The 24,653-nt window shown below is 44.4% G+C and overlaps 1 protein-coding gene across 1 annotated transcript in view; it reads left to right on the top strand.

Annotated features, from left to right (window-relative positions):
• The window catches only part of pdia5 (protein disulfide isomerase family A, member 5), a 93,438-nt gene that overhangs the window by 44,837 nt on the left and 23,948 nt on the right, over positions 1-24,653 (top strand). Inside the window, exons 8-11 of the mRNA XM_033617687.2 lie at positions 1,554-1,621; positions 6,780-6,871; positions 10,894-10,965; positions 13,975-14,111. Of these exons, the coding sequence (XP_033473578.1) occupies positions 1,554-1,621; positions 6,780-6,871; positions 10,894-10,965; positions 13,975-14,111 (369 nt within the window). The remainder of the gene's footprint in view (positions 1-1,553; positions 1,622-6,779; positions 6,872-10,893; positions 10,966-13,974; positions 14,112-24,653) is intronic.

Below are 24,653 nucleotides of genomic sequence, written 5' to 3' on the forward strand. Positions count from 1 at the left end.
CCCAAAAATGAAAACTCAGCCATTATCTACTCACCCATATGCCGAGGGAGGCTCAGGTGAAGTTTTAGAGTCCTCACATCACTTGCAGAGATCCAAGGGGAGAGGAGGTAGCAACACAACTCCACCTAATGGAGGCTGACGGCGCCCCAGATTCAAACGTCCAAAAACACATCATTGAAACCACAAAATATCTCCATACTGCTCGTCCGTAGTGATCCAAGTGTCCTGAAGCCCCGACATAAAAAGTTGTTTGGAAAAACCTCATTTGAACTCTGTTTTTAGCCTCATTGTAGCCTGTAGCTCTGACTGCCTCTCTGGGCACCACACTCACGTGTGTGCACTAGCGCGAGAGACCAGCGAAAGCATGTGAACACACATGAACACGGTGCCCATGTCTCATGGCATGCCCACACACGTGAGCGCCGTCAGCCTCCATTAGGTGGAGTTGTGTTGCTACCTCCTCTCCCCTTGGATCTCTGCAAGTGATGTGAGGACTCTAAAACTTCACCTGAGCCTCCCTCGGCATATGGGTGAGTAGATAATGGCTGAGTTTTCATTTTTGGGTGCACTATCCCTTTAAGTTTTACTTCACTGCACCTGACTATCTGCTGCTCCGTCTGTGCCCAAAATCGCTCTACGCTGTGAGAGTTGTGGAGTAATTAATAACTGAACGGTGTATATATTCTAACAGCGCTCGTAATGAACGATCCAGCTCCAAAAAGCAAAATCAAAACATGGCAGCAGATGTTTTAAATAAATGAATTTGTGGAACCCTGCAGTTTGACCATGTTTCATGAGCAGGGATTGACATGACTGACAGCTGTTTCAGTAATTATGACCAGAAGTTATTTTGATGAAAGTTACGGACTGTAGCTTTAAACCTGAGGAGAGAACAGTGGAGACAGAGACCAGGACGTAACCAGCTGTACATGAGCCGAGGTGGCTGCTGATGACAATTAGTTGTTTTTTTTTTTACTACCTAAATGATTCAATTATTTAAATTATTGTAACATCCTAATGTTTGTGCATGTTTTTATGTAGGCTGATCTGTTAGTCTACCCTCATGTTGGGTTGGGTGTTCACTTCAGACCCTGCTGTTAGTCAGAACTCAAATATATTGAGTTTACAGTCGTGTAAAACAGTCGTGTGAAGTGGAAACTCTGAGTGTCGGCATGTTTCTTCTGTAAATTACTTAAACCATGAATTGATTAAGAAACTTGGTGACATAAAGTCTGTTGAGTGTGTGAATGATGAACCGTCCGATCGCTCCGACACTCATTTAAAAGCCAAAGTGTTAATGTGTGGTCTCCTTTTGTCGCTCAGCAGTGAAGCCTTAACGTGAGCTTTCCCCTCGCGTTGTTCCAGTCAGTGGTTTCAGCACATCACATCTTTCACAGCAGACAACACACTGCAAGCTGCTATTGACAACAAAACAATTCCCCTGGCAGCTGATGGGAAATTTTTTGACAGTGCTATCGATGTTGTCAGAGCGATGGTTCCCATTGAGTTCTCTGTAATAACTTGTGTTGGTCTGCTTTGTGTTTTGGTTACAGGGTGCGGCGTGTGTAAGAGAATGCAGCCCATCTTTCAGCAGGCGGCCACAGAGACCAAGGGGAGATATGTAAGTGTGCTGAATCTCCGTCCACTGTTTTGTTGTATTAACTGATGTCTGATCTGCCGCCGTCCTCCTCTGCAGATCAGATGAGATGCGTCAGCAGTGAGTGTGTGCATGGTTAGCTTGGCACTGTGCAGGAGCTCAGTCTATCAGTGCGCTCGCTCTCAATGAAAACTGTCCCCGACTGGATTTCTCGCAGAACTTCTCACAATCACAAAACCTCAGCAACTTTTGATTCAGCGCCATAATAACCCAGATGGCATTTAAAGGCAGTTCAGAACCTTGATCCCTCTCTGCTGGACGTGATTTATACCTTCTGTATTTTGCTTTGCATCGACCCACCAGAGCAATTACAACAGTTCGTTCAGAGCCGACCGATCGAGCCCTGCGATCTGTTCTTAATTATTTCATTGCCTTATATTACAATACAGGTATATAATCAGTGACTGTATGAGATGTGTGTGTTACCCGGTGTTCAGCTGGCACCTGCGGCCACTATTAGAGGCTAATGTCCTTCCAGCTGATGTTTACAACCTCCATATGGATTAAATGCCAGTTCAGCCTCACCCGTCTGTGTGTTTACCTCCTAACTTCTCCTCTCCCTCCTGTTTTCATCCCGTGTTCTGCTCCTCCCTGCTCTCATGGGTCCCCTAAAGACCTTCGTTGTCAGTTTGCAGACGAGCAGCATTACAGGGGGGGGGGGTTGTCCCAGCTGTTGTAATGTTTGTAACAACACTGGAGAGATGCGTGCTCAAAGGAAACCAGAGGCATATGTGATCAGCTAGGGAAACAAATGCTTTGTGTTCGTAAACACTCGTCCTCGAGCAGCAGAAGAAGAAGAGGGAGAACGCCTGGTACAGTGAGAACAGAGAGAGGCAGCCGCCTGAGGACACAGTGAAGTAGACCAGCTCATCTTGTTTGCCTCACGCTAAGACGCAGAGGAAAGAAAAGATAATTGACTGCATTTTTGTTTGATTGTCAAGCGTGCTTTTAAGTAGTGGAAATTTAAGCCTCTCAACTGGAAATTAACAGTGTGCATACAAGCTCCCTGTGGAGCACAGAGTGTGTGTGTGTGTGTGTGTGTGAGATTTGAATACTGAATTGGTGCTAAAACAAGTTGTGCAACATATTTCTTACCTTTGTGTCAACAACACATAGATGTGAAGTCTCGTCAGGCTGAAACAGATTAATGTGAGGAGTTGATTTCATTGCATCATTTCTATATTTTAAAGGTCCAGTGTGTCAGATTCAGGGGGATGTAGTGGTACCTAGTGGTGAGGATTACAGATTACAGATTACAGATGACAACCATCTGACACTTCTCCTGGTTAGAATTCCTTCAGTGTTCATTGTTGAGGAGCTGAATTATCCTCAGAGGTCTCCTCCTCCTCTCAGAAACACACAGACCTGGTGGTTAAAAACACTGAATTAAACTGTTTTCTTTTACAAATCAGTGTTTCTTCAACATCGTCTGGCATGTTGCAGACAAGCTGCTCAACCAGAGCCTACTAAGGCCCGATCACACAGAGAGCATTTTAGCATCTGGAGGCAGCTTTTTGTAATAGTTTTTAATGAGAATGAAACTTTTTGCTCGCTGTTATGGCGTTGCTGCACGCCTCGTGTTTCTGCACACTCTGAGCTCAATGGGATGATGTGAGAGGCGGGGCTTCTGTGGTGGTCACAACAACAAGTTTACAGTTGGTAAACAATGGAGGAGAAACTGGTGGTAGTGGTTGCTGGATACCCAGAGCTATACGACTTTACAAAGCACAGTTAGCACCATGTCAATAGAAAACAGCAGATAAGTGCAGTACTGTAAACGTCCATGATGGAGGAGAAGCTCCTGGACCAACTGGTGGTACTCCCCATGATCCAGCCTCTTTTTTAGGGTCTCATGTACCCACACAGATCTCTGTTTATCTGCTGACAGCCTCTCACCCTCAACCAGAGCTACAGACAGCACCCTCTGCCTCAACATGGCAGCAGCTACACACTCATTACTGCAGGATACACAAACTGTAGACTGATCACACAGGACGGTTAGTGTGAGGAGGTGATGGGTGAGGAGGTGATGGGCTGGTTGCCTTGAAACAATACAAAAACAAAAAGGCAACAAAGGCCTCCCATCCTGCAACCTGCAGAACACTTTGTGTGATCGGGGCCTTAGTGTGCTCACCATATTTCAGATCCAGACGTTCAGGAAGTTTACACTGTGAGCTGAATTATCCACAGAGGTCTCCTCCTCTCCAGAACAAACAGACCAGCTGATTTAAACTGATAAAAACACTGAATAAAACAGTTTAACCTTTAAAACAATCTGTATTTCTCTGTTCCTGCTCGTCACAGAGGGGCTTCTAATAACGGTGGCGTGGCTCACGTGAAAACATGAATGTCTCTATCTAGAGTCAGTGTTTGGTTTGTCCGTTCTGGGCTACTGTAGAAATGTGGCGGAGCAATATGGTGATCTGTGTAGACGAGGACCTGCTCCCTGTGTAGATATAAACAGCTCATTCTGAGGGAACAACAACACACTGATTATATTGTATATGAAATGTCTGCCTGTATATCTGTGTGAATCTGACACACTGGAGCTGTAAGTTGATTCAGTTTTATCTCTCAGCACCAGTTGTGATGTGTAATACATAACAGGTGCATTGTTGAAGAACACTGTCTCCTGTAAATAGATGGTGAAGGCACAGAGAGCTCGCCATGACTCACGGGCATCTTTAAAGCTGTTTTTGAACAGTGTGTTGTACAACACTTCCTCTGAGGGAACCAGGGAAGTTGCAGCTGTTTGATTTATATCAAAGAAACGTCTGTATTGGAAGAATATTTTCACTCATTCATTATTTATTTACCCACCAGCAGCGATTCAGCCGTCAGGTTCCTCACTGTTAACTGTTTTCAAAGGCACCAGGTGGAGCTGCACCTGAGGACCTGAGGACCTGAGGACCTGAGGACCTGAGGCTTGTTCTCACTGAGGCTGTAATTTTAGGACCAGCAGAACACATCCTTTTAAAACACACAATATAATAATAAATAATAAAAAATAAATAAATAAATAAAGGAATGGAGGGGAATAAAAACAAGATGAGCAATTTTAAACAAAAACATCTAATGGGGACCAAAAGCTTTGCTAAAAAGAAATGTCTTAAGAATATTCTCTCTTATCACAGGACACTGAAGTAAACGCTGCTTTAAGATCACTTCCCCGACATACTGAGCATTTATTTAATTTTATGTGCCAAAAACAATAGAACAAAAATCAGTTTCTTTGTGTTCTGATATTCAGAGTTCCTACAGTCATGGAAAACCTGGAAAAGTGTTGGAAAGATCAGGCCTGGAAAAGTCATGGAATATATTTGTTTTCTTTAGTTGTCGATGTGACGCAGCTCTGACATGTGTCGATGTGTGACAAGCTTTGGTTTACCATCATGTAGTTTCTTCATTTCCTCCTCACGTTCCATCCTTCCATACATGTCTGCAATTCTGAAATTAGTATTGAATATCAGATCAGAAATCAGAAATACTGTATTGATCCCAGAGATTGGAAACTGTCATACAGTCGCTCTGATGTGAAGAATAGAGAATTATAAGACGTAAGAATAAGAGTAGGAAATAGAAGTATGTGAATATAAAGCGATAGAATAAAATAAATAAAATGTGCATCATGCTACAGTGTTTAACACCAGTACTTCAGATATTAAAATATTAAAGATAAAATATATATCATCACAGTGCCGAGGCTGTAAGTGTAAATATTTAACTACAATAACAAAACAGAGTTTGAGTCTGATATGTTTGATAAATGCCGGACAAAAGTTTTGAAATATTGTTTATGAAAATGTGCGTGAACCCTGAATATTAAAATCCACTCATGATTTCTTCCTGTAAAACAAAATAAGACGTGTGCTTACATGAGCTGGTACCAACCAGTTTCAACCAATGAAATTGTGACGTCCACCCGTCACTGAATCTGCAGCTGCACAGAGCTGAGACGAAGTTAGCCAGTTAGCAACAGCATGCTGCGTTTGTGTGTCTTGGTTTCCCCCAAATTATGGTGGTTACTGACCTGCAGGATAGACTTTATTCACTGTGAGGAAATTCCTAACTGCCAGCCTCCCTTCACACAAAACAGTAATGAAAATAGAATTAAAGTATATTTTAAGAAAAATAAATAAATAAATAAATAAGCAAAAACAGGACGGACAGATGTGCAGTAGGCTGCTGCAGATTATGCACAAGACATTTTACAGTCACATCTCTCTCCTCTCCTGTCCCTGTTACACTGTCGGGGCCTCACTGTTGTGACACTGATTTTATTATCTAGTAGGCTACATAAAGTTTATTTTGTATTTGTAATATTTATAATTTGTATAATAAAAGAATTGATACTTGGCACCGTGGGATGATACGACACTGCTATCCAATAATAAGAACCGTGTGCAGACAGCTCATACGTGATTAATTTCCTTCTTTAACATAACTAACATTACAATGCTCATGTCAACAGTTAGCGTTCATTAGCATTAGCCTAATGCTAACATTGACATTCAAACATTTAAGTGGGCTACAGATTAGCCTGACCAGGTTATGTGATCATAAGAATGAGTTTAGGGAACAACACAGCTGATCCTGAGGAACCGCCCCAAAACAAACTTTATGTTTTTGTCTCACGAGTTTACAAACCTAAGAGCGGCCACATCGTCTGCTAACATTGTTTCAGTGATGATGTTTCCTGGTGTGACATGCTCAGCTCAGCCTCCCGCGCTGTGAGTTTGGCTGCAGACTTTTATTCTTGATCCAAAACAAGACTTTGACTGTCAGGACTGATGATGTTTGATGCACCTGATGAAAGGTTGTTGTTGTTTGTGTTTGTTCTGTGGTTATATTCAGTCTGGCTGAAGTCAATTTGTCTTCTGTCTCTTACTTCAATTAAAATGTCAATAAATTGATCGCAGGAAGTGATTGTTTGATTACAGCCTGCTCGTCAACGTTCACTTTAACGAGCTTGTTTTCACCGTGCCGTCTCTTTTCATACTCGGAATAATCTATCTTTTTATTTTGGAGCTCTCTGATGGTGTTTTGATGTCTCACGTCCTTTCCCATTTCTTCACCTCTCTGACAGCCCACACCTCATTTTCCCCTCTGTTTTGTCTTTCAGGTTCTGGCGGGGATGAATGTGCACCCGGCTGAGTTTGACGGCCTGAAGCAGGAGTACAGCGTCAAAGGCTACCCGACCTTCTGCTACTTTGAGTGAGTGGAGTCCTCTCATCCGTCTCACTTAAGGCTCAGCCCTCACTTCCAAGGCTCCCAACATCAGAGTGGGGCCACTTCAAACACACGGTGCAGTCCAGGCCTCTTAAACACCAGCAGATGCCATAGTGGCAGACTCACACCTCACTACGGTGTCCCTGGAGGTTCAGAAGTTGCTTCTACCAGGTGTAAAGGAGAAAGTTTCTGAGAGTCTTTGGCGTCCTCTGGTATTCCCTTTGAAAGAGTAAACTCACAGAAGGTGTTGATGCAGCTGGCTGCAGCTGTATGAATGGATATGATGTTGAGGTGAAATCATCAGCTGATGAATGGATTAGTTTGTAGACAAAGAAACTGTTTAACTGGTTTCAACAGTTTGAACAGTTGAACTGAATCATTGTTGAAGTGAAGCTGAAGTTTCTTTGTCTTACGTGAACATAAACAGTCTGAAGGCTCTGCAGGATTGGTTGGACAGAATCAGCAACTTGAATCTGCTGGTTTGAATTTATTGCAGTGTTTGCGTGGTATTCAAATATTGCAGTACTGCGTGTTAACTAAAAACTGCTGGGTTAAAACAACCCAGGGGCCGTGTTGGTCTGTGGTGCGGCTGTGACAACTAGAAATGATCCAGGAAGTCGTTTTGAGGTTGGTTAATTTTCTGATGAGTCAGGATTTAGAAAGTTATGTCATGTCGTGATGTGTCTCCCAGCATCAGTAATGTTTGCTTGCTTGTATCTGATTGGCTGAGGCAGTTGGTTGCCACATGATGAGACATTCAGTTGTGCCAAAACTTTAGTAAAGTTGAGCGTCCTCGCTGGGTCGTCCTGAGGCCTGTGCTTCAGGAGCCACGCTGTGCCAGTGCAGCTGCCCCATTGAAAAGACTGGAGGGCTGTGTTTGTTCACGCGGCGCTGCTGCCGGCCCAAAGACCTGAAACCAGCCAGCTTATTAATTATTGATGTGCCAGACGGAGTAAAAGGCTTTAAATATATTGTACCAAAGTTTCTTTATCTTCAGCAACACCTTCAGGCGGCGTGTGACGTTGATTCAGTGCTCGAAATCTGTGTTGGTGACCTGATGGTTTCACTCTACTGTTGAGCTCCAGTGTTTTTAACAGACCCAAATATACATAAAATCAAAGTGTGCAGGCAGTGACACAGCGGGGGCTGAGAGTGTGACTGATAGTGTTTGTTAAAGCAGACCCCCCAGCCAGAGCATCCCTGCACCATCCTCATATTTACAGTGTTGTTAACAGTGTGCTGCTGCTGCTGCTGCTGCTGCTGCTGCTGCTGCTGCTCTGTTCTCCTGCTCCAGCTTTATCATCCCCATTTCCACATTAAACACTCTCTCATTCCAGTCTGGCCTTTTAATTAGACCGGGACTGATTAAGTGCCTCTGTGGTTCGTCAGTGTGTGTGTGTGCGTTTGCCCTATTCCTGCACATGTGCACTTCTTTCTTGTGTGTGTGTGTGTGTGTGTGTGTGTGTGTGTGTGTGCAGGTACACGCCCGTGCACTGGTGTGCAGCTGAGCTGGAGCTCCGGTTAGCTGGGAGCGCATTAGTGTCAGCACGGGGCAAGCTAACGACCCAGCGATCCCATTGGCTCCAGTAATGAGCCCCTCACTGATAAACAGCAGCTAATCACTGCAGAGTAAATCGGCATCAACGCGGCTGGAGTTATCTCGCCACTGCACCCGCTGTAAGACCAAGTGTTGAAGGTCTTTTACCTTTTCAATCCTGCTGATTAAGAAAGCTGACTACCCAGCACAGCAGCACACCTCAACTTCTATCAATTAGACCATAAAAGTGAAAGTGTTTGAGCTTCTTCGTCCTTGCTGTGTCCTCTGACAGAGACAAACACAGCAGGCTGTGCAGCATACGACTTTAATTTGACATTTCCTTAACTTGATTTTTACAAGCTTTCAGTGTGTGTTACAGCAGCAGAGATAAAGCAAGCCAAATACAGAGTCGGCCATAAATCTCTCTGATTGAATTCAAAGCAGCGGCTCTCTGCCACCGTACTCACTTTACTTTTAAAATGCAAGTTCTAAGCTCCAAATCCAGCGTGTGTAATGGTGTATCACCTTTAATAGTGTCCGCTCTGGATGTGGGGAGCTGCACCCGCGGCTGTCACCACCCTCTCACTGCCCACAGACACTTGCTATTGACACTGATTTCTCAGTTCCAGTTTCCAGGCTTCATTTAGTCACAGCCAACAGCAGAGTAGATAAAAAATCTGCTTAAGTTTTGAATCTGTGCAGCTGAGGAGGTGCTTCAGGCTCATTTCAAATGCATTACGACGGCTCACTGACATTTCTTACAGTATGTGCACTTTTAAGTGAACACAGAAAATACAAGACGAAGGAGAGGGTGTCAATCATCACTCAACTTTCCCTCTAAACCTTTTGTCAGCTCCTTTTGGCTCTGAGCTCTTCTGTTTCTGAAGCTTTGACCCAGCTCTGCTTTAAAACTGGGTGTTGTTGTGTTTCCTGTGATGGTGTGCAGGATCCTGTGTCTCTGTCCGTCACATACCACCTGCAGGACTTTGTCTCTTTAGTGTCAGTTCTGCAGGAACAGGGTTTGTCCTGGCTCAGGATGAGGTGGAGGTGGTACTGTGCATGTGTACTGAGCCGTCAGCTGGCTGAAGGAAACTCTTTTTGCAAGCAACATATTTCTGGAGTTATTAATTATGAAGACTCTGTGGCCACATTGTTACATCGATGAGTCTATAATGTGAATTCCTGGATATCAAATATTCATATGCAGTTTCCTGTGGTCCCAGTAGAATTCATTCATTCATGCAACCTTTATTCTAACTCCTAAATACACTGCAGTAGAGCCTTCATTTACAGTGTAGCCACGTAAAACAAGATAAAAGCACTTGGACTACATTTGAGTCCGAGAACACGGCCATAAAAACTCAATATCCCTTAAAACACTTTGATTCTGCTGGTAAAATATAATTTACACAGATGTAGCTCTCCCCCTGTTTGTGATGCATTTAAGAAATGATCTAAAAAACAATTGTCATCCCCTCTCAAACACTTTTACTCACACTTTTATAAGTGATTTATCTAGATCATTTTACTTTCTAATTTAAATTATTAGCTATTATGTGGTGGTCATCCTCTCCCGTGTGTCATAACAATAAAGTTTTACAGATGTCAGTTTGAACATTTGTATTCTAGAAAGCTGATTTAAAAACGTCCTTCTTCACATTTTAGTGGTGTAAACGTAGTTGCAGTGCAGGACGATCATTGAGGAACATGTAGAGGCTCGTGGAGCAATTTCAAGTTCATGTATGACATCCAATATCATAAATCACAATTTGCCTCAGAGGCTTTACAGCATACGACATCCCTCTGTCCTTTGGTCCCTCGCAGGGAAAAACTCCCCAAAAAAACCCTTTAACGGGGAAAAAGTGTCAGAAAGCTCAGGAAGAGCAACTGAGGAGGGATCCCTCTGTCAGCGTGAGCAGCGTTCACAAACACACAGTCAGACTGTTGTTAGTAGCTGCAGTTATAACCTTCAGCTGCTGATATAAAACTATATGGAGGCGGCTGCCTGGTGATCCTCAGTGCTGGAGGAGCCGTGAGGAGGTGGAGAGGAGTCACACGTCACAGCTTTATGAATGAGATGAGTTTGGTCCTTTGCATCAACAATGACAAACTGTCACCTGACTCTGGGTCAGAATCTTAAACCCGCTTGTTCATGTTTTCATCAGATGAAACCCAATCTAATGCCGGCAGTAAGGCTTCATGTTTTCAGTGGACATCTTGCTCTCGTGAACACGATATCTCAAGAACACTTCAAGGGAATGTCTTCCAATGTGACACAGATGTCCTCTTGGACTGAAACAAACATGTGTTGTCAGTTAAAGTATAAGTGAAGTAAGGTTTCACTAAATATGTTGTTTGTAACAGAGGACAGATTTTATATTAACTGTGGTTTATAAACTCTTTGAACAGGACGAAGACGTGATGGTGACCATCACTAACAGGTGGTTTGTTCTTCTGCCTCGTCTTTCAGGAAGGGGAAGTTCCTGCACCACTATGAGAACTACGGAGCCACAGCCAAGGACATCGCAGACTGGATGAAGAAGTGAGTATGGTCTTCATCACTTCACCCACTGAAGACACACTCAGACCCGTTACTTCCAGATGTTTGTGTCCACAGCTGTTTCACTGCAGCTGATAAAAAGAATGAAGCTCCTGCATTACATTCAGCCTTGAGTCCCCACAAACAAACTGCTCTCTCTCAACAAACTGCACCCTGCCTCACCTCGTCACGTTGTCGTCAGTCTACACCTGCTGTGTTCTTGTCTCATTTTTCTTTCTCACCTGGCCTCACGCTCTCTGCTTGTAACCCCGTGTCTCCACCGCGCTCTCCCTCCACGCCTCAGCTCCTCCTGTTTGTCATGTGTGTCGAGGCCAGGCTGTGACGTCCTGACCGTCCACAGGCTGCAGCCACAGGGCACAGAGCAGCTTCACGGCTGTCGCAGGAAACGGAGCGAGACAGGCAGAGGATGTATTCAGGCTACCTTCTCTTCAGCCCAGAGCCATAACAGCTCTGAGCTTTAATGCTCTGATTATTCAGAGAGCTGCAGTATCGTTTAGTTTCCAGGCTCCCAATCAGGCCATCAAGTGGACAGAACGGTTTCCATTAGTGGGCCTGATATATTGATTATACTCAGCTTGTTCCACACAGGATGTATAAAATGACTCTATTGTAAACATCAAGTCTAAATTGTCACATCATTTTTCTTTTGAAGCCACCAGCTGAGACTCGCTTTGAGGTTTAGCTTCTCTCACTCTCTCACTTCCCCGCTCATTCAGACCGCTCTCCCCTGGGCAATAGTGTGTGAGCAGGCGAGGTGTGTGTTTTTGTACCTGCAGGGCTCCAGACTGCGAACATTTAGTCCCATGTTACGACCATATAGCACCACTGTGACATGCTGATAATGTTGATATATGAAGTGGAGAGCTGTTAACCTGTTTCCTGCTCACAGTGAATAAACCCTCATGTTTAAAAGCGTCGCTGTGAAGGTTTAACCTCCTGCTAACAGCTAACTGTTGACCTGAAGCTTCGAGCTAGCAGCAAAAACTTCAACACTGGCTGTCTGAGACAAAGTGGGTGCTTCAAAATAAAAGCACCAGTGGTTCCACTTTGATTTATTTCTTTGTAACACAACTTCATTTAACTTTTTACTAACAGCGCTGGAGCTGTGTTCAAACAATCGATTCATCGGATGCACATGTAAACAGTCCCCATTCTAGAATAAACAGTACCGTATGGAAACCATGCGGCCGGTTGGAGCTCAAATTGAATGGGAAACAAAGTCCAGTGTTCACTTAGCTGGGCGTAACTTAGCTGGGCGATGTCCGTGGATAGCTGCCTCCGTGAGAAGAGAACAGAAGGAAGGGAGGGGGGTATCACTGTCCGAGGGCTGCCGTAGAATGGCAACCAGGACGTCAGCCGACCAACACTCGCTACCCGCTCCCTGGTTGCGGCGATTTGCGATGCTGGCCAGCTAGGAATGAACTAGCAGCCAGTACAGTACAGTCCTCTCTGGTCTAGCTAACATTTAGCCGTGTTACTTACTGATCCATTAGAAAGAAAGCTAGCTGGACATGGGTTTTGAAGCCTCTTTGGTCACGGAGCTCCCTCCATCTCTTGAACGCCTGACTGAGGTTTACTCTTGTTTTTCCTCTTCTTTTATCACTCTCCTTTTTGCTCTTCTTTGCCTCCTCACACAGAGGAGCTCCTTTTCTTTTGCTAGGCCGTTTTTCACTTGTCTCCAAACTTTGTCCGTCTGCCATTGTGCTCGTGACTCAACTATCTCATGCCCAACTCCTCATAAGGACCAGCTCCAGTCCCTGATTGGCTGACTGACCAGTTTCACAATACATGACGCGTTTCCTGCCGTAAAGCAGATTTTTTTTCTGCGAAATTTCGCCCCCAGGGGCAGAAGCTTATTGCAAAGATTGCAAAGCCATTAAGTAACCTATGTAAACGCTGATAGTCTGATTTTACTGTGGACACTACCCTGTGCAACCCACATTATTTTCATCATGATATATTTAGGAAGAGATGCTGTCTGTTGCCTCTTTAAATGGAGGTACTACCCTGAGTATAATTGCTCCTCATATTTTAGTAATATGGTTAAACTTACACATAAATAAGCTCCATGTGGTGAAAAGGTGAAGCCTCCTCACATCTGCAGTTTGTCCTGTCAGAGTCTTTTTTCTGTTGATGAGGAAAAGTTGAAAACAGTTTTGCAGTGACGGTGTCAGAAGGTTTTTCAGGATAATTTGCTGCGTTCATTTTCTGAGACTTTGTGTCTATTGTCTCAGATATTTTATCTCTCAGCGGGTTATCTCTCCTACGGTGCCTCCCAAGTTCTGATGAAGTCTCAGCTGTCTCAGTTTTTATCCTTCCCCTTTCAGTTTCACTCGTTCACCCTTTTCTACGTACTGAATCATTACCCTTCGCTGTCTGCGCTGTCAGGAAGTCCTACACCAAAGCATAAAGTTGTTCACTTCAGTTACACAGTTCTAGTGTTTTTGAAAAGATACGCAGTCTCATGTGGCCTCAGCCCGTTGGCTCAGGACGGAGTGTTCGATGATGAGGAGAGATTGTGGAAGAGGAATGTGTGTGTGTGTGTGGGTGTGTGTGTGTGTGTGTGTGTGTGTGTGTGTGTGTGTCCTTTTAAATGACTTGATTTCATTTGTTTATATCTGTGTCCACTCGTTCTTGGCATTGCAGCACTGTGCTCTGTCATCAGGGCGGGGCTGCATCAGTCCAGATGTGTGTGCGTGTGTGTGTGTGAGAGAGAGAGAGAGAGAGAGAGAGAGAGAGTGTGTGTGTGTGTGTGTGTGTGTGTGTGTGTGTGTGTGAGAGAGAGAGAGAGAGAGAGAGAGAGTGTGTGTGTGTGTGTGTGTGTGTGTGTGTGTGTGTGTGTGTGTGTGTGTGTGACATATTGGCTGGAGAGTGTGCTACAGCTGTGTCTGATTTTCCCTTCATACAGATTACACGCCAGCTGGAACGTGTCTGCTTTGTTAAAACGTCCCTCACCTTCGCTGCCCTTGCTGTCTCCCCTTCCTGTTTCAGTCCTCAGCCCCCCCAGCCGAAGACCCCTGAGGTGCCGTGGTCAGAATCGGACTCCTCGGTCTTCCACCTGACCGATGAGTCTTTTGACAGCTTCCTGGAGGAACATCCTGCCGCCCTGGTCATGTTCTACGCCCCCTGTGAGTAAGACAGCACGCTGAAAAAGTGCAGCGCTGCAACCGGTGATTAGTTTTATAGTAAATCAATGATTTAATGTATACTGTGTCATAAATTAGTAAAATAATTATCATCACAAGTACCCAGAGAGGATGTCTTTAAAGTGGAAACAGATAACTTTAAACCCTTCCCGAGTGTTTTCAAGTGATATTATTTTGGTTCTGCTGTCGCAAAAAAAAAACAGATCACTTTCCTGTTTCCTCAGAGCCAAACAGATACCACAGTTTCTCTGCTTCTGCCACCACTTTCCATTTCCACCACTGGGTATAGTAACTGTTACATCAGACCGGAGGAACTTTTTCATTGGTCTAAGAATCCCTTGTTTATTGCGTCTGCATCACAAGAACTACAAACCATCAGAGTTCTTAGAGCGCTGTTTTTAAAAGTCCTATTTAGGGTTAGCTTCTCTCCCAGCTCAAGAGGAACCTTGGTCCAAAAATGCCTGTTAGTCCTTGGGAACTGGTGACAACCACTGGTTCCAACCAAGGTGTGCAGAAGAGCATCTCTGAAGCAACAACACCTTGTCCAACCTTGAAGCAGATGGGCTACAGCAGCAGAAGACCACACCAGGTGCCACTCCTGTCAGCTAACAACAGGAAACTGAGGCTACAATTCACCAAAACTGGACAATAGAAGATTGGAAAAACCACATTCAGATGGAAGCATGGATCCATCCTGCCTTGTATCAACGCTTCAGGCTGCTGCTGCTGGTGTAATGGTGTGGGGGAGATTTTCTTAGTACCAACTGAGCATGGTTTAAACACCACAGCCTACCTGAGTATTGTTGCTGAGCGTGTCCATCCCTTTATGACCACAGTGTACCCATCTTCTGATGGCTACTTCCAGCAGGATGTTTCAGCACCTTGTTGAATCTGGTCAGTGAGTGTATGTTGGAATAAACTACAGTGCATGTGTTCATCATGATGAAGAAAGATGTCACCCAGAACAGCAGCAGTGTGATGTGTGAGTTCTTTGGCACAGATGAAACTTATTAGAGGGATTATAGTTTTGGTCTTCTTATGGACACACGTATTGACAGTTAAACCAAAGAGTAGAAGCAGCTTTGTCCTTTAACAACCTTCTTTCCTCCATCAGCATATGGAGAATCTTCAGCAGAGACAAAGTAGTTTCAATTGTAAAACATGTGCAGCAGCGTGTCAGAGGAGCCTCACATTCCTTCCTGCTGTGTAAAACATTGTCGTGCACATCCTCTCGGGCAGAACTCTTATTTAGTCACACAAATAACATCACTGTGTCACTGTCATGCTCAGCATTAACAGGCAGAGACTTGAAATGAAAAACAAAGTCAGCTGGCTGCAGCAACGTTAGCTTTGTGTCCCACACGATCACACACAAGGCTCATCCTCGCAGCAGAACACTTCAGCGTTGCCATATGGTTCACATAAGCCCGCTTGTCATTTTTATTCACGCACCATCCTGCCGTTGTTACGCACAACTTTGTAAACATGCCAGACTTTGTGAGTGGGTTAGGTTTTTCTTTTCCACTTCCAGATTGCTTTGCTTTGGTCCAGCCGTCCTGCGTGTGAGGGAGCTGTCCAGAGGAGATTTAGCGTGTTGATAAATGCGACCCTTCGCTGTAAAACATGCAAATATATTCACCCTATTTAGAAACACATTCAGAGCAACAGCTGCACCACAACATCTAAACGTGTTGCAGCCTATTTTAGGACCTTTATTTTTCTCCTCTACAGCTGACTCTTCCTCTGACTCCATCACCTCCACCTTCAGCTCACCTCCTCATCCTCTCTACCTGCCCAGCCCCCCATCCCCCCCCCTCGGTGCTCGTCTCCGTCTGTAAAAAGACATGAATAAATAAGAGCTTTCACCATAATGATGAGTCGTTGTTTTCAAAGTTTCATCACACATTGTGCAGCAGAGTTTTTGTAGCTTCCAGGTTGCCAGGAGCTCTGCTCTCCACCCGGAGGGCAAACTCACTCTCCAGCTGTTGGAGTGATAAAAGACACGCTTAACTCTGCAGAGGGACCTGCTGCATCCACCGCCTCATTATTCACCGTCTCAAACTCCAAAATATTTCCCCCTAATATCTAAACTCAGTTCTGCCAGTTGGCAAAAAAAGAAAATGTCCTGACGCTGGAATTCAGTAAATATGATCGGCCAGAGAGACAGAGCCAAGTGACATAATTTCATTTATCAGGTCAGTCTGTGAGGAATGTAAAAACAACTATGATGCAAGACGCTCAGACTCGGAGACACTGAGGAGCTGCACAGACCAGCTGTTTGTTCCTCACTGCATTTGTTCCACATGTTAAATACAAATATACATGTGAATCTGAACCTTGAGTTGTTTAAATTCACATTTGAAGAAGCCGGGCTGCCTGTGCTGAAGTCACAGGGATGAAGCTTGATTAAACTGATACAGATCTTCTCACCTTCAGTAAAATATTTTCCAAAATGTCTCATCTCAGATGTGATGGTCACCAGTGTCATCCCTACTTTAAGTCATGAAGTTGATCAGGTGTGTTTATTCTTTAGCTGAGTGCACAGTAGCTGAGCTCTGATGGCTGTAGAACATGAAATGCATTAAAGGGTACGTTTGGTGTTTTTCAACCTGGGCCCTGTTTTTCATGTTTTTGTGTCTAAGTGACTGATGGAGTCAACAGTTGTTGAAGTTGGTCCAGCATTTAGTGACACAGGCTGCTGTCAGCAAACAGTTTGTGAATGTAAAGCCGAAAACACGCTGGTGCCGGTGCATCACGTGGCAGTGCGGCACGTGTCAATTGCGCACACTGGACACGTCGCTCTGCAACTCAACAGATGAGTTATTACTACTGTTATTATTACTACTGACAGACATGTTCTTCCTCCATCTCTGCACCAGCTTCAAATCATGTGTGAACAGCCACTAATTAAAGTTGATTTCTCACCTGAGGAGTCGATCTCCAGAGCTGTGACTCAACAGGAAGTATCTTTTTGGCCATTGTCTTTAACATGACTGGACCTCAACAACAAGTCTCTCCTCATCCAGAGGAGGAAAAATACATTTAGTTCAGGGGGTGGCTCAGTTGGAGGCTGGAAATTGGACAGTGGAGTGAGGTGCCGTGGGGCGGCACATCCAGGAGCGCAGACGAGTTTCTAGCTGCCGCTGGTGTGGGGTTGAACATTGGAAATAATGCGGGCGTATTTTTGGATGCACTGCATTCACCACTGGTGTGTTTTATGTAAAAGGGTGATCTTTGTAAGGATCATTTTTATAACATTGTCAGACACTTGGAATAGTAATCTGAGCCTGTCAGTGGCAACAACAAACATTTAAATGGAGGCACATTAACACTGGAGCTCCAGTTCCAGCTGGACGAGGACATCTAACTGGCCTACTGTCCTTGTCCCAGTATACAAGCACGGGAGGGGAATCCATTTATTGAGCCAAGTATGTGCGACTCCTCTACGATAGGTGGAGATATGCCCCCTTTCAGCTTGTTAGTATTGGACCTTTTTCCTGTTGACCTATTACGTCACAGACCAAACAATGGACAAACAAGTTAGCTACGGTTAGCTAGCAGCTAACTGCTACCATGGTGGACAACTTTACAGCTCTGTACATTTGGTCCGTCCAAAAAGTCACGGCTCTGGATGTAGATTTCTCCATGTTGTTACCGGCTTCTTCTTCTCTTACACATTTAAAAAACAAAGCCCGTTTGGGTCTGGGACGCAGTAGCGGTGATTCACCTGGAGTCTCTTTAGCTTGGCTAGCGATGGATTCCAAATCCAACAAAGGGAAAGTCTTGAAGGAAAATAGAGGATTAATAATATGTGGACAGATTAATTTGCTTTCACCTCCAATGCTGTTAAGTTAAAGTGCTAAATAATTATAAACAGGCGCTGCAGAGCAGCCACCTCATAGTAAATCATATTAATGAATACTCATTTAGACCTTTTCATAATGTTGATGGGTTCATTTAGATTTCAAATATGTTTTGTGGCTCCAGGCAGATTTGTTTTTCTTTTTTGGACAGTAATGTTTCTTTTAATAATAAAGGTTGCCGACCTGTGCTTGAGACCTGCAACAATGACAAATGAAAATCTGGATGTTAGAAAATAACCGTTATTCATTTCCACATAGTTTTATGTCGATGCTACAGGAGAGAGTCCAGAGAGCCGCAGGTTGCCCACCTCTGGTCTAAAGGGTCACAACCTCTGGAAACAAACTCTTAATCTTCACAGAAATCTGTCAGAGTGCACTCAGGCTTTACTAGGTTTAAGGTTGATATTAAATTATATAAAGTTCTCACTTTGCTACTTTTATGTTATCATTCATGTAGTGTACATCGAGCAGTATCGAGCAAACTGGCAGAGATCATGTCAGGCTGCTGTCAGCCCTAGAGTGGTCTCCTCTGGTCTGAATCAGGGACTCATGTTGTTCCAAAGTTGTATAATTGCCTAGAGTTGGTTGGTGTTCTCACGGCAGCATTTACAAGAGGACCAGATCAAATGCCTTGTGTGAGAAAGCTGCTCTTGATTGGTCAGAATTTCCATGTGGGAAAAATCCAGGAAGTAAAGCAAACGTTGAAGAAGAGTACACTTGCAAGATAAATGTGACACTTTCTAATGTCACAATGGAGGGACAACTACGCAGGTTGATTTTAGCGCTGCTCATCGTGGACTATATTGCTGTCATTGTTCATTTTAGTCAAAGCATACAGTTTGAAAACGAGGCGCGGCTCCAACTAGAAAACAATGTTTTGATGCATTGGATGTGCTGAATGTGCATATTAAGAACAACTGGTTGTTTTGGTGTTCACACCTGCACAAACCAACCACGCTGAGGCTGATTGAATGAACCCAAACAGGGCAGGTGTGAAAGCGTCCATGGTGTCGTAAATTGTCTTTGTTATTTAGGACACAAAAAGTGACTCAGTAACTAAGGATCCATTTTTTATTGTCCTTATTCGCAATGTGCAGAGAAATGTTTGAGTGGACGTCTGTGTGCAGCGTTCAGGAAGCAGGCTGGTCCTCAGCTCCCTGTGTGGTGTCATAGCTCCACAGACGCCTGGCCTGCACTTGACTCACCCCGAGGACAGCAGCCAGTCACCCACACACTCGAATCAAGGGCAGTGAGCTAAAACAAACTGCATCAGCACACACACACACACACACACACACACACACACACATAAATATCTGTGCAGCAGTGACACATATCCAACACATATTTCACACGGTGACACAAACACTTATTGCACACAATTACATCGCCTATCTTTCCCTGTCTCACACACACACACACACTGTGATGCCCAGCCTTGCTGCTTCAATGCAGTTTCTTAATGGCCCTGCTGTCAGAGTGAGATTAATGGCCTCCCAACCACCACCATCAGCTTGCATTTCTGTCCACCTCTCAGCGCGGCCTTTCTCACCGTCCTCTGAACAGCACTCAGCGGGGGTTGTTTGCGTGCAGCTCCTTACGGCGGCAAAAATCTCCAACTGAACGCTCTGTTTCCCAGAGTGAGCCTGATTATGTTCTGGACCCCTCTCTGCTGATGTTTGAAGAAAGTGCAGCAGAAACACTGAACACAGAACATTGTTCCAGCAAATTCTGCTGTTTGTGACGACGTTTGATCCCTGAATGTGCATCAGGAAGTTATTAGTGCTGAATTTAACGTCCCTCCTGACTGGCCACTTAGCAAGTAGCCACAGGCTCAGCTTACTGCTGCAGATGATGACCTCACAACACCCCAACATCTACCATCAGCTGTAAAGCTCACCTGGCCTCCTCCTTTTCAGCGCCTATCAGTTTTTATTACAGCTGCTGTGGTGCACAGCCGCTTTGTTTGTTCGCTTGACTCTGAGCTCTTCTTCCCCTCCGTCTGAATCAGCAATATTTCAGCCTGTTTCTGTAAGCACACACACACACACACACACACACACACTCTGACCATAGCCCTCATGCATCACTTGCTCTGTATGTGGAGCTGATGCAGAGCACAGGACGGACATTTGCTTTTCTCTCTTACTCATCAGTTTGAAGGGTCAGACAAAGTCCTTCTAGTCGCTCTGTTTCTCGGTGAACGTCGACACAATCTGATGATCACACACTACAGTGACTCAGTTGAAAGAGACGCAGCTTTTTTCTCCACCAGGCATATCACACTTGATTTATAGCCTGTGCCAGCTCTACATTGTATATTGAAGAAAGGAATTCCTGATCTGTTTTGACAAGGGCAATTTACCAGGTCTGGAAATGTACCAAGAAACGCACCAAGTTTGTCTCATGCGTCCGTGCACGGCGGCGCTGCGAGCACATGGAACACGGACACATCACACACCACCTCCAGATAACACACTGATAAACAGCACACACACCACCAACACTGTCCTGCTGCGAAATTAACAGACACAGAGGTGCAGCTTTTAGCTCATGGTGAAGTAACGTGATGCAATAAAGTTTGTTCGCTTTGAATTTTTGTACTTAAGGAAGCTGCAGCCCTCAGAGAGCTGGGAGTTGAGTCCTGTTATCATGCAGTGACTCTCAGTGGAATCAGGTCGGGACTTTTTTGGGGGAAAGTTTTCGTTTTATACACTGACGCTGTGCATGATAATGGAACACAGATTGTTTAATTAAAAATAGTTTAATTAATGTGTTAGATCTCCTCATGTCACAGCCTCAGAGCCATCGGCTGTAGTCTGACACCAATAAAGTACATGTGGGCGAGGGTCAGTATTTTAGGCTGATCTGGTGTAGCCAGCTGATATCTGATCCAAGACTGTGCTGGACATTTCAGCTAATCTCTATAATCAGATATCAGCCTCTGAGTGCTGTTAAATATTTACAAAAACTAACAAAAAGCGAACTTGTCCTCAGACTGAAGCTCAGGGCTCGACCTCACAAAACACATTCGAACTTTTATAATGAAGGTAACACAGCTGATCAACTCTTAATCAGCCAATCAGTATCACTGATGATAGGACGAAATGAGCATTCATTACTGTGTTTTACTCTGCAGTAGCTATTTGTGATTATTTCTAAGTTTAAGTTTGCAGAGCTGTTGGTGAAAGCAAATGAAGCTGTCCACACATGATTAAACTGTCTCTTGTCCTCTGAGACTTTAAAGGGATAGTGCACCCAAAAATGAAGATTCAGCCATTATCTACTCACCCATATGCCGAGGGAGGCTCAGGTGAAGTTTTAGAGTCCTCACATCACTTGCAGAGATCCAAGGGGAGAGGAGGTAGCAACACAACTCCACCTAATGGAGGCTGACGGCGCCCCAGATTCAAACGTCCAAAAACACATCATTGAAACCACAAAATATCTCCATACTGCTCGTCCGTAGTGATCCAAGTGTCCTGAAGCCCCGACATAAAAGGTTGTTTGGAAAAACCTCATTTGAACTCTGTTTTTAGCCTCATTGTAGCCTGTAGCTCTGACTGCCTCTCTGGGCACCACGCTCATGTGTGTGCACTAGCGCGAGAGACCAGCGAAAGCACGTGAACACACATGAAGGCGGTGCCCATGTCGGTGCCCATGTCTTGCACACACGTGAGCGTGGTGCCCAGAGAGGCAGTCAGAGCTACAGGCTACAATGAGGCTAAAAACAGAGTTCAAATGAGGTTTTTCCAAACAACTTTTTATGTAGATAATGGCTAAATTTTCATTTTTGGGTGCACTATCCCTTTAACTCCTTTGGATTTAGGATCACTGTTAGCCTAGCTGGGCAGATTTAAGACGAGCCAGTGCTCTTCAGGTTAGAGCGGTGGCTCTAAGCAGGTTGCCGACCCCTGCTGTAGCCAGTGGAATCAGAGATTGCATTTCAGTTACACCTCTCAACAAGGACTGTTTACCTGCCGATCAAATGTGATTGGTCAATACTTCTCAGACGACAAACAGAATCCAGAACATTTCCAACACCAAAATCTCGACCTGTCACCTTCAGATTTTACGTACACACGCAGAGTCTGTTCATACAGACTACTCATGTCATGATATTTACTGATACAGAAAAAATATTTCTATCAAATAATTTTGCCTTAAATAAATGCCTTGATCATGATATTTTAGGGTATTTTTTCAATCATGATATTAAAGGGGAGGTTCTTAAAACATGTTTTGCTGCTGCCTCCGTCCACAGCAGGACACTGTGTAGCTTCCATGTCATTGCTCTTGCCTGCGTCTCCAAACTGGGTGCTGTCCACCACTAACTGTGGGTAACACACTCACCAAAGACAAGTACCTAAAAGCCCACTTCAAAATATGTGAACTCTTCAATGGCAACATGTTTCAATACAGAAAAATATTCTAACATTAATTGCACTAACATAGAGGTGCGTCTGTGGAGGCGTAGTAGTCTGCTGGAGATCGTGTGGCAGCTCTGTTGTCCAGTATTCCTGTTCCTGTTGTCCTGGAAGCAAACAAAACGTAAACTTCTCGTCACCGTCGTTAAGTTACAAATGATTCAGTTCAGCAAAGTTGTGTGAATGCAGTTTGTCTCTTTGGTTCTTTTGACTCCACGTCAGCTGTTGCACTTTGAGTCCTCGCTCTCTTTGTTCTGTCTTCGTAGCCCCTTTCTTTGTTAGTCTCATTATACTACTTCCATATTTCACCCACATCCCCCAGCTCCGCCCTCACCTCCACCCGTTTGTTTCCCCTCTGTCTTTCCCTCCCTCTCTGTCCTCTTGTTGCTCCCTTTCTTTCACTACCGTGCTCATCATCCCTCGCTCACACCCAGCTCTTCGTCTTCCCAACATGCCTACTCAGACACAAACACACACCCGTGCCCGAGAGTGAAGCATGTAGGAAGTAATCAGACATGACTGAGCTCTCCTGGTAAACATGAGAGACTCTTGTCATCTCATTTACAGTTTCACCCTCAGCATGCCAGCAGGAAACCCACTGACACACCAGGGTGAGACAGCACAACACCAGAGACTTACAGCTGTTAGCACACTGATTCAACCAGACAGCTCAAGGACGTAATGTTGTGCAAAGATTGCACCATTAAAGCCCTCAGCGCTGGCTTTATGGAAGTCATCTCCTCAGCAGGATACACTTATTTCTGGTTCATGTGTTCTGCAGCATTGAGAGGTGATTCCTTTATTCTGTCTCATTTAGTCCGACTGATGTGTCTGTTGTAGAGAGCAGATAAACAGCTGATATTATCACAGACATGTATGTCCTGTGTGCTGCGGTACATACGTGTTTTATAGTGTGTGCTTTCAGTTGTTCCTGAGCCTCTTTTTTATTAATTCAAGTTTTAAATGTTTATCCATAATAGCATTTTTATTTCTAGTCCCATGTACGCTGAATTAAGTTTCTGTTTAATATGCACATTGATATTTAATGATGTTTCCAGTCCCCTCTCTGTGAGCTCTGCTAAAGTAGAGCTAAATTTATGCTGTTACATCGATTTTGCAACTCTTGATGGTGCTTTTTTTGAGACTGGCATCAGAGGTTGGTGTCAAACGGCAACTAATCACTCATCAGCGTGAGGATTCAAACTCAGAGTATCCTCCTGACAACTTCCACTAACTAACCAGGCCGAGGTTTCTACATATAAACATCAGTAAACATCGAGGAGAAGATGAAGAAGATGGGCACCAGCCGAACTAGAATCCTGCTGGCCATTGTACGCATGTTGGACAATAAACAAGACCAGCTTTGTGCCCGCAGCAGTTTCCAGCTGAATATCAGGAGCTGTTATAAAACATGTCAAAGTCCTGGACAGCACCGTCGAACCAGGTGACTCTTTTTCTATAAGCAGATCTGACAGCGCACAGTGGACGCCAGCGAGAGAAGGAAATGAGGCGTGTGCTTTACAGTGAATAAGGACCAGTGTGACGGTGGGAATGTGAGGTATTGTCCTGTTCCTGCTCACCCTGCACACTCTGGATCACTGCTGTACGCTCAGACTCTATTCAGACTCTATTCAGACTTTCTAGAAGGAAGTAGCAACAATCATTTCAACAACTTCCTGTTTTAGCACAATGTTCACATCCCTCTTTCGAAGACATCGACGGCCTGGCTCTCTTTATCTTCCCTGATGGACTGAGTAAAGGTGAAACCTGTCGACCAAACATCTCGCTGGAGGCAAAGTAAACAGGCTGTCACAAAATATTGGCTCCAGGAAAACTGTCCCACTGTCTTTTTGTTAATACGGTGGAGAAAACAGAGTGTGTATTCAGCCAGTGAGACAGACGTGATTATTGTATGTTCCATATATGTTCTACTTTTAATTAGGAAGATTTGCCTTGACTTTTTAAACACCCCATGACCTCATGTTTGTCCTCCCCCCCGTGTACCTCCTTACTCATTTTGTTTGTGTGCTCTTTGAATGTAAAACATGTTCATAAATAAATAAAAACAGACGTGTAAACAAACTACATAGCATGCCTCCAGTAACGTGAGAGATGGAGCCAATCAGAGTCTGGACATCGTTCCAGGACCCCACCCCAATGACATCAGTGAGTTCACTGTGGGTCTGTGGGGGATTCAATTTGTACAACAACAGAAGCAACTTTACCCAAAACTA

This window comes from Epinephelus lanceolatus, chromosome 14 (genome assembly GCF_041903045.1).
Source record: "Epinephelus lanceolatus isolate andai-2023 chromosome 14, ASM4190304v1, whole genome shotgun sequence".
In the NCBI taxonomy this organism is placed as follows: domain Eukaryota; kingdom Metazoa; phylum Chordata; class Actinopteri; order Perciformes; family Serranidae; genus Epinephelus; species Epinephelus lanceolatus.